The sequence below is a fragment of the Mustelus asterias genome, chromosome 18 (genome assembly GCF_964213995.1).
Source record: "Mustelus asterias chromosome 18, sMusAst1.hap1.1, whole genome shotgun sequence".
In the NCBI taxonomy this organism is placed as follows: domain Eukaryota; kingdom Metazoa; phylum Chordata; class Chondrichthyes; order Carcharhiniformes; family Triakidae; genus Mustelus; species Mustelus asterias.
This window is the reverse complement of record NC_135818.1, coordinates 33761034-33771527: the sequence shown is the minus strand read 5'-3', so window position 1 is coordinate 33771527 and position 10494 is coordinate 33761034. Positions and strand designations below refer to the sequence as shown.

Sequence of the window (10494 nt, the reverse complement as noted above, 5' to 3'; positions counted from 1 at the left end):
CGAGGAGGAGGTGGGAGCAGGTACGATTGCGACATTTAAGGGGCAATGAGACGAATACATGAATAGGATGGGAACGGAAGGATATGGACTCAGTAAGTGCATACGGTTTTAGTTTAGGTAGGCATCATGATTGGTGCGAGCTTGTTCCTGTGCTGCACTGTTAAACTTGGGTTTATTCTCAATTCTGCTGCAACGGACCTGGGATGTTTTTGCCCTCTCCCATCTCCAAAATTCAAAGAACAAAGAAAATTTCAGCACAGGAACAGGCCCTTCGACCCTCCACCGACCATGCTGCCCGACTTAACTAAAACCCCCGACCCTTCCGGGGACCATATCCCTCTATTCCCATCTCATTCATGTACTTGTCAAGACGCCCCTTAAAAGTCACTACCGTATCCGCTTCCACTACCTCCCCCGGCAACGAGTTCCAGGCACCCACCACCCTCTGTGTAAAATATCTGCCTCGTACATTTCTTTTAAAACTTGCCCCTTGCACCTTAAACCTGTGCCCCCTAGTAATTGACTCTTCCACCCTGGGAAAAAGCTTCTGACTATCCACTCTGTCCATGCCTCTCATAATCTTGTAGACTTCTATCAGGTCTCCCCTCAACCTCCGTCACTCCAGTGAGAACAAACCAAGTTTCTCCAATCACTCCTCATAGCAAATGCCCTCCATACCAGGCAACATCCTGGTAAATCTTTTCTGTACCCTCTCCAAAGCCTCCACATCCTTCTGGTAGTGCGGCGACCAGAATTGAACACTATATTCCAAGTGCAGTCTCACTAAGGTTCTATAAAGCGTCAAAATGACTTGCCAATTTTTAAACTCAATGCCCCGGCCAATGAAGGCAAGCATGCCGTATGCCTTCTTGATTACCTTCTCCACCTGCATTGCCACTTTTAGTGATCTGTGTCCCTGTACACCCAGATCCCTTTGCCTATCAATACTCCTAAGGGTTCTGCCATTTACTGTATATTTCCTATCTGTATTAGATCTTCCAAAATGCATTACCTCACATTTGTACCGAGTTTTAAAAATGTTGTAGATTCAACTTATATCGGAAATTGTTTGGAGTTTGAAGGCAATCAAAAATGGTGTACAAATACAGCATATGGTGTTTCTTTTAAAATTCAAGTACTGAAGTCACATGATTGTGACTTGAAATTTAAAATGACAGACAAAAGCACCCTGGAACATGGTGGGGCTAGAACCAAAAATTTTATTTTAAAACTTAAATTCACTGTTTATTGGTTCAAGGTTTCCCAGGATATGTCAGAATCAAAGGACTATAAAAGGGACCTGAAGAATAATCATACGGACTCTTCGAACCATTAATCAGAATCAGGATCAGAAGGACCTTGGGGTCCGGGTCCATAGGACTCTGAAATTGGCCCCGCAGGTGGAGGAGGTGGTTAAGAAGGCGTATGGTGTGCTGGCCTTTATCAATCGAGGGATTGAGTTTAGGAGTCCGGGGATAATGATGCAGCTATATAAGACCCTCGTCAGACCCCACTTGGAGTACTGTGCTCAGTTCTGGTCGCCTCACTATAGGAAGGATGTGGAAAAGATTGAAAGGGTGCAGAGGAGATTTACAAGGATGTTGCCTGGATTGAGTGGCATGCCTTATGAGGATAGGCTGAGGGAGCTCGGTCTTTTCTCCTTGGAGACATGAAGGATGAGAGGAGACCTAATAGAGGTGTATAAGATGTTGAGAGGCATAGATCGAGTGGACTCTCAGAGGCTTTTTCCCAGGGTGGAAATGTCTGCTACGAGAGGACACAGGTTTAAGGTGCTGGGGGGTAGGTACAGGGGAGATGTTAGGGGTAAGTTTTTCACACACAGGGTGGTGGGCGAGTGGAATCGGCTGCAGTCAGGGGTGGTGGAGGCGAACTCAATAGGGTCTTTTAAGAGACTCCTGGATGCGTACATGGAGCTTAATAGGATGGAGGGTTATAGGTAGGTCTAGAAGGTAGTGTAGTGGGATCCCTCTTTTTAACTCCACTGGGCTTATTTTAGGTTTGGTTCTCCGTTACCCAAACCCCACCAATGCCCGAGTGATTTTCTCTCTCGCCGATGGAACAACAGCCACCTTGAGTCTACTTCACTCGAGTCGCGCTCCCAAGAGAGAGAAAAGGAAACTGCTGCCTATCCACTATCTGGCAGCCTTTCCTGAGTGGGCGGTTTCGAAGCTCCCAGGGTACCCTCAGTTCTAGACTCCGGAATTATGGTACGGAATATTTAATATTGTGACTTAGTCAGAGATCGTTGGTGAGAAATTGAAAAGATCAAAACGGACTCCAATGGAAGTCAAAGATATATATATATTAAAACATCAAGGTCAAAGGTCACCAAACACCAGGAAAACAACACACAATGCCTTATGCTCTATAAGACTATAGCTATGGAAGGAATACTAAAACGGACACAACGGAATTCTTACTTTATACAAGTTTACCACGTCTTAAACTATGAAAGGTACATGCAAAACCCCCCCCCCCTTTCCCCAAAGCCTTATCCACTATGATGATCTCGGGAACTTCCCGAATTACCGGAGAGTACTCACAATCCTAGTTTAAATTGCTCAGTGGGCTTCAGGCTGCATGCTGGAGACGACCGAGAGGCAGGAACAGGAGGAGAGTGGAGAGTGCTGTCATGCTGGTCCGAAGAAAAAAGAGAGAAATGGCCGGCCTGACCATCCTTTTATATTGTAAAACTTGAATTCTTTTCCTGCCAACTCCCCCCCTTCCAACCGGCAGTTCCACAGACAAAGGCTTGCTAGTGTTATCTGCAGCTGCGATCTTACAGTCCATAGAGACCAGATGGTCCCATCCCAGGTGATAGGTCTCTTGCTGTCCTTTATTGTTCCATCGGAGATCGTTTAATTGTTTTCTCATTAGGGAAATGGGCTTCTCCTCGCTCTGGGACCTGTATCACCTGTTCATTAGACCAGGTGTATTGTCTTGCTGCCGGCCTAGGCTGGTGAGGTCGTCAGGTCCGTTTTGTGCTGCTGATAACCTAATCAGCAGTCTGTCTGGTTTCTGGCAAGACTGGGCCCTCTCTCACACACACACACCACACACACACACCACACACACACACACCACACACACATATGCTGCGCTCCCTGGGACATTTTTGGTCAAGTCCTGCAGCCAAGTGTGGCCACTTTCACAGTTCTTTAGGGTTCAAGTCCTTTTCCCAGCTCATAAAAAAGGCCTGAGTTGCCCGAAAAACTTACAGTAGGGATGTGTTCGGCACAACTTGTGGGCCGAAGGGCCTGTTTGTGCTGTAGTTTTTCTATGTTTCTATGTTTCTTAACTCTGTTCATCGCTCCACAGATATTCCAGACCTGCTGAGCTTTTCCAACATTTGTTTTTATTTAAAAAGCATCATATGTTGTTCATGAAAAATATTTTCAAAACCTTTAATAATTAAACCACTGGAAAAATGTAATAGCTCAGGTTACATAAGAACATAAGAACTAGGAGCAGGAGTAGGCCATCTGGCCCCTCGAGTCTGCTCTGCCATTCAGTAAGATCATGGCTGATCTTTTCGTGGACTCAGCTCCACTTACGCGCCTGCTCACCATAATCCTGAATTCCTTTACTGTTCAAAAAATCTATCTTTGCCTTAAAATCATTCAACGAGGTAGCCTCAACTGCTTCACTGGGAAGGAGGGTTGTAGTGTCAAAGTTATTAAAGGCATAAAAAAAAACAGTTGGATCAAAACAGAAAACGCTGGAAAATCTCAGTAGGTCTGCCTCATCTGTGGAGAGAGAACAGAGCTAATGCTTTGAATCTGGATGACTCTTTGAATCCAGACTCAAAGCGTTGGCTCTGTTCTCTCTCCATCGATGCTGTCAGACCTGTTGAGATTTTCCAGCATTTCCTGTTTCTGTTTCAGATTCCAGCATCTGCGGTAATTTGCTTTTAAAAACAGTTGGATGTTTGGCTGAGTGCCGCAATAGAAGGTTTAGTGGAATGAAGTGACTTTTCCTATCCTTTCTTCATCAGTTCTGGATAACAGAAAACAAAATACTGCAAATATACAGGAATGACTTGCATTTGATCACTGCAAAACTGCACCCTTTGTATATCTGGTTGCCTTTTATTATCAATACAACAAAATACAAGTTCAATATCAGTCAGTAAATACTTCTCACCACATTACAAAGAGCAGTTCACCTTCTTGATGCCAAATATAAAATCAGATATTTCTCCATACGATCATAACGTTTTCCACAGTCATCATATGTTCCATCTAAATGTTCTGCTTCAGCAGCTTTTTTCACAGTGAGTCTTGAAACTGCCTACTCGAGGCGAAGTATAATTGCAAACAGACCTGGATGCTGTATATTGGAACTACCCTCTGCTCATCCATGAGGTGCTGGCAGTCTTTTCATCACCTCTGCAGTAAGTCTCAGGTAGGCCTTAGCCTGTAATACAAACAGAAAAGCTACAAAGATAACTTATCTGGTCCAGTTAGGAAATGTTGAGGAGATTCATACACCTTTTAAACAAAAAAGGCAAAATGTAAATCTTACATCTTATAGAGATGAACTAAATGGTAGTTCCCAGCGAAACAGTTTTAGTGAGGCTTTAGTTGCAGATAAATACTTTTGTCATTGGGGAAATGTTCCTAAAATTTACTCCCTCTGATAAGATTTGTTTTTTTATTTCCTATGATAATAGTTGGTCACTCGTCAGTTATAAAGATAGTAAAGCAGAAAATACAGTAAAAGACATATGTTGGATTGTTGTAACGTAGTTTCTCTCAGGAAATTCAATTCTCATTTCTTTTTCTGCAACTGATATTCATTTAATGTTGAAATCTAGTAAATTTTGCAGAGGAATAAAACTGATAGCATATAGTTAAATCACCGTACATCACTCAGCTCATGACAAACTCAAGAGTCCTGTATCCAATTTCTTACATTTACATTACTAATTATCCTGAAGGATAAACAGGATTATAATTGCATCTTTAAGACATAGCTAACTTAAACATAGTCCCACATTCAGCCCGAGATATTAAGCATCCACGTGCTTGTGGTCAGGTGAATATTATGTACTTAAGTTTCTTAATAGACTGCACTATCCGGGCATGATGGAACACTGAAAGGGAAGATGTAACTTTAAGATCAAGCAAGACCAAATCTTTTGAGACGGTAAAAATGTCCCAAAGGCTTTTGCCTCAGACTTCAAAGTGGCTGTTTTAACATTCCTAACTTTAGATTATTGAAAAAGAATTTTCATTTATACCGCATCCCTTCACTCCTTATGGTATTGACACCTTGAGGAAATAGTTTCATAGACATCAACGATCTTAATGATGTAACTAAATTTATGAAAAGGCTTGGGCATTCAATGGCAGAAGACCATTTTTGTTTATTCATTCGTGGTATATGGGTGCTCGCTGGTCAGCATTTATTGCCCATCCCTAATTGCCCGAGAGTCAAGCACATTGCTTTGGCTCTGGAGTCACATGTTGGCCAGATCAGGTAAGGGTGGAAGATTTCCAACAATTGACAATGGTTTCATGGTCATCAGTAAATTCTTAATTCCAGATTTGTTTTGTTGAATTCTAATTCCAGCATCTGCTGTGGCAGGATTTGAATCCAGGTCCCCAGAACATTCGCTGAATTTCTTGATTAATAGTCTAGCAATAATACCAGTAGGACATCGCTTCCCCACAGGCAGTATCACAACCCTGTCTTCACCAGGCATACATATATTTTCCAGATCTAATTTGAATCAATCGCTAAATGGCATCAAAACATATTTTTCAATAAACCATTTTATGAAAAATTGAAATTCAAGCACAAAAGGACTAAAAGCTATTCCACACACCTGACAAGCAATTCTTTCATATTTCAGGGACAGAAGCCAACTGAAGTGCTCCAATTTCTAACCAAGGTGGAATTAACTAACTCAGTGCAGAAATTGGTTTTGGCTTTCCAAAATTTCCTGGATTCAGTGAAGGTGCCACGAGATTGGAAAATAAGAAATGTAATTCCTTTATTCAAAAAGGGTGAGAGGCAGAAAGCAGGAAACTTGCGGCCACTTAGCTTAACATCTGTATGACGATACTGTGGAATTGAGATATTTTATGTTTAAAAGTTCAATTTTTTCCTGCAGGCAGTGTGTCTGGAAAACAGACAGCTGAGAGGCTGGGAAAGCAGGATAATTACTCATTTTAGCCATGTAGTGTTTACTCAGGAGAGGGCTAACAAGAAGGCTCTTGTTTCAAAAGAAAAGGTCCCCTGAGAGTTCTTTGATTAAAGAAATGCAAGGTGGGTTTAGGTATATAGGATCATGTGATGATGTGGTTAATGGGAGGAGCTATGTCTGCAGCAAGGATTTTTGTGCTGGTTTAGTTTAGTTTAGAGTTCCGTTTCGGCTGGGGTTGTTTAAAGACAGAGCAACCTGCTCTGAAAATCAAAAGCCTCAGGATATTCTCTGAAAGCCTTAAGGCTGTTAATGCAATTTACAGCAAGTATGCCTGGGTTTGCTGACTGTATTTAAAGTGTCTAAGATGATTGATGTTTATTTAGAACTGAAGTTAGAAATTAGAGTGGTTTCCTTTCATTTTTTAACTATTATTCAACCGTTAAACGTTAAGCTGCTTCATTTTGTTAGTTATATTTAACTTGTGTTAAGAATAAAGCTTGTTTTGATAAAAGATTCTTAATTTGTCAGTAGAATTGTTCCTGATGAAGCATCCTATCCACACATATGACAAAATAGAAAAAATGTTGGGGTCAGGTCTGGCTTCATAGTATACCTTTGGGTTCAGGTCCAGGATCCTAACATCTATCATAGGGAAAATGTTGGAAGCTATCATTAAAGTTTTTGTGACAGGGCACTTAGAATAAAATTCACGGCAATCAAGCAGAGTCAACATGGCTTTAACCAATTTATCGGAGTTCTTTGGATATACATGTGCTGTGGATAAAGGGGACAGGTGTGGATGTACTGTACCTAGATTTCCAGAATGCATTTAATAAGGTGTCATATCAAAGGTTATCGTGGAAAATAAAAGCACATGGTGTCAGGGGTAACATATTGGCATGGATGGAAGATTGGCAAGCTAGCAGGAAATAGGGTAACAGAGGGTCCTTTGCTGGTTGGTGTGGAAATGAGTGGTGTGCCACTGCGATCAGTGCTGAGGCTTCAACCTTTTGCAATTTATAAAAATATCTTGAATGAAGGAGCCAAAGATGAAATTTATGGACATGACAAAAATATGTTGTGACGAGGACATAAGGAGGCTGCAGTGACATTGATAGATTAAGTGAGTGGACAAAGATCTGGCAAATGAAGTATAGTATGGGCAAATGTGAAACTGTCCATTTTGGCAGCCAGGAAAAAAAAAAAGATCTAAATGGTGAGATTGCAGAGCTCAGTTTCAGAAGGATCTGTGTGACCTAGTGTATGAATCACAAAAGGCTAGCATGCAGTTACAGCAAGCAATTAGGAAAGTTAATAGAATGTTGTATTTTGTGAGGAGAACTGATTACAAAAGTAGGGAGGTCAGGCTTCAGTTATACAGGGCACTGGTGAGACCAAATCTGGAGTTCTGTATACAGTATTCATCTCCTTATTTAAGAAAAGATGTAATTATGTTACGAGCAGTTCAGGGATTTATTCAACTAATACCAGGAAAGGGCAAGTTGTCTCATGAGGAAAGGTTGAACAGGTGAGGTTTGTATACATTGGAGTTTAGAAGAGTGAGAGGTGACTTGATTGAAACCTTTAAGATCCTGAGAGTCATGACAGGATGGATATGGAAAAGATGTTTCCCATTACAGGTGAAGCTGAAATTAGGGGTCACGGTTTAAAAATAGATTGTTGCCCATTTAAGACAAAGATTAGGAGAATATTTTTCTCTCAAAGGGTCATGAGTCTTTGGAACTCTCTTCCTCAAAAGGCAGTGGAAGCAGAGTTTTTAAACATTTTTAAGACAGAGCTACATAGACTCTTTAGAAATAAGCAGGTGAAATCAGGGGTAGGCGGGAGGTTACAGCCAGATCAACCATGATCTTACTGAATGGTGGAGCAGGGCTTGAGGGGCTGAGTCTACTCCTACTCCTTACGTTTGTATGTAATTCAATCTGGAGCTTTACTGATTGATACAGATCAGGACCACTCCAAACCAGTCAAAAGTTTAAAAGACTGGAGCTGTTTTTACATTTCCTTAAAACATTCGCTCTTTTGTGTTAGCTTTCAGTTTTTAAAGATATATTGAAGTGCATTAAATGACATATTCCGTCCAGTGCGATGTTTGCCTACTTTAAAAACACTATGCAGACATTATATTAAGTACGGAGTTAATTGTTAGCATCTATTAGATAAGGAGGAACTAAAATCTGAAAATGATTTAAAAAACCAATTGTCAAAAGTCAAAACGCAACATACCTCTGGACTGTCTGGATGAGATACAACAATTGGTTGGCCTTTATCTGATGTTTCTCTTATATTTAAATGTAATGGGATATCACCTATAAAAGATAAATCAGAATGGTTTTTCCAGTTTTACAGTCTGACAACAAAAATAAACCATTTTATTCTTTCATGGGATGTGGACATCGCTTGGACCAGGTTTTATTTCTATAGACTTTGTATTAGTTTGATACAGTTTAACTCAGTGCCTTGCTAGGCCATTTCCGAGGGCATTTAAGAGTTGGCCACATTGCTGTGGGCCTTAAGAACCATGTAGGCCAGACCAGTAAAAAACATAGAAACATAGTTAATAGGAGCAGGAGTAGGCCATTTAGCCCTTGGAGCCTGCTCTGTCATTCAACATGATCATGGCTCAATCTCAACACTATACTCCTGTTCCAGAACTCTCCCCTACTTGAGACCTTTAGAGTCTATAACTATTTCCTTCTTAAATATATTCAGTGATTTGGCCTCCACTACCTTCTGTGGCAGAGAATTCCATAGCTTCACCACCCTCTGAGTGAAGAAATCTCTCCTCATCTCGGTCCTAACTGGCATACCCCATACCCTGAGACTGTGACCCATTGTTGTGCAAACTCTAGCCAAATAAAACAACAGGACAGTAGATTTCTTTCCCCAAATTGCATTAGTGAAACTGATGAGTTTTTATGACAATCGTTTCATGGTCACTATTACCAAGACTAGCTTTTTAGTTACAGGTTTCTAAACTGAATTTAAATTCCACGAGCTGCAATTATGGGATTTGAACCCATGTTCCCAAAGCATTGGCCTGGGCCTCTGGATTACTAGTCCAATGACATTACCACTATACTACAGCCTCCCCCAACCTACAGACAAAATAAGGTTACATTGTATTGTTGCAACAAAAAATATATAAAAGTTAGTATATTACTTTCAATATACAGTCAACTTAATAAAGATCTCTCAAGTTTGATCCCTACCTAGGACATCTAGTCCAAGTTTTGTTGCCAACGCTATTGCTCCATCAGCCCCAAAGATGTGAATCTCATATTTGCACTTGGGGCACTGGAAGACGCTCATGTTTTGAACAATGCCGAGAACCTGCCAAAAGAGAGCTGTTAAGTTCAAAGATGGAAACATACCAAGAAAAAATGTAGTTCAAGCACAAAAAGGGAAGATAATTGAATCAGAGTTGTCAATTTCCACACGTTTATCAATTAAAGTTTGGCACTAGAAATAGACATATAGTTATGTTCATTTGTAGCCAAGTTAACACTTTTAGTTGGGTCTATTGACATTGTGGCAAAATTATTTAGATATTAGATATTATTTAGATATTTAGATATACCTGACAAATCAGATTACAGTAAATCATTTATAGTTACTGCAAGCTCTCTTTCAACTTCTATGGGGATCTATTGCAATTTTCAATTGCACTTGGAATTAAATAAAATGTTTTCTCACAGCTTTCAAGTTACAATCTAGCTTAGTGTCCTTTCTTGGACAGCTGTTTCCTCTCATTACCATAAACAGAAATGTTGTAAGTAAATTTAAAAATCCGTACAGTAAGATAGTTGGGGAAACAGGAAAAGCTTTGTGAAGAAACAAAATTGTTTTACTGTTTTATGACCTAGTTCATTTGAACCTTGAGCTGAAGCTGTCTTAACGGCCAAAATACAATTAGGTGTTTGTTATCAAATTAGTTCGAAGGAAAAGCAGCCTGAACTTAAGATGACATTGGCCAGAATTTTATCGGCAGGTCCGCCCCAGAGGCGGACGAGGCAGTAAAATTCTGGCTACTATGTTTAAACAAACCATGCATTACTTTAATTGATCTGTACCAGAGAGAAAACCTTTATTCTCTGATATTATAATAGGAAGTGGTCTTAACCATTAATTTTAACAGTTTTAAAAGTTTTAGTGTGGGGCTTGGGTTAAGATACGTTGGCAAGAGAATGTGACATTTATGGCTTCGCTCAATCTCGGAGGAAATGGGCATTTGTTTGTGATGGAAAATAAACTTCTGGAGTTAATGACCCATAAAGCAAGAGTTGTTGCAGAGGTGGGAT

The 10494-nt window shown here is 40.4% G+C and overlaps 1 protein-coding gene across 10 annotated transcripts in view; it reads right to left on the bottom strand.

Annotated features, from left to right (window-relative positions):
* Positions 1-2304: 2304 nt before the first annotated feature.
* The window catches only part of nubpl (nucleotide binding protein-like), a 52327-nt gene continuing 44137 nt past the window's right edge, over positions 2305-10494 (bottom strand). For 8 of the 10 annotated variants that reach the window (XM_078233717.1, XM_078233712.1, XM_078233718.1 and 5 more), the window contains 3 exons: positions 9406-9526; positions 8420-8502; positions 3356-4437 (listed from right to left, as the gene is read on the bottom strand). In XM_078233717.1, the coding sequence (XP_078089843.1) occupies positions 4375-4437; positions 8420-8502; positions 9406-9526 (267 nt within the window). In that variant the 3' untranslated portion in view covers positions 3356-4374. Of the gene's footprint in view, positions 4438-8419; positions 8503-9405; positions 9527-10494 lie in introns of all 10 variants that reach the window. The other 2 variants (XR_013500014.1, XM_078233713.1) reach the window with 2 other exon arrangements.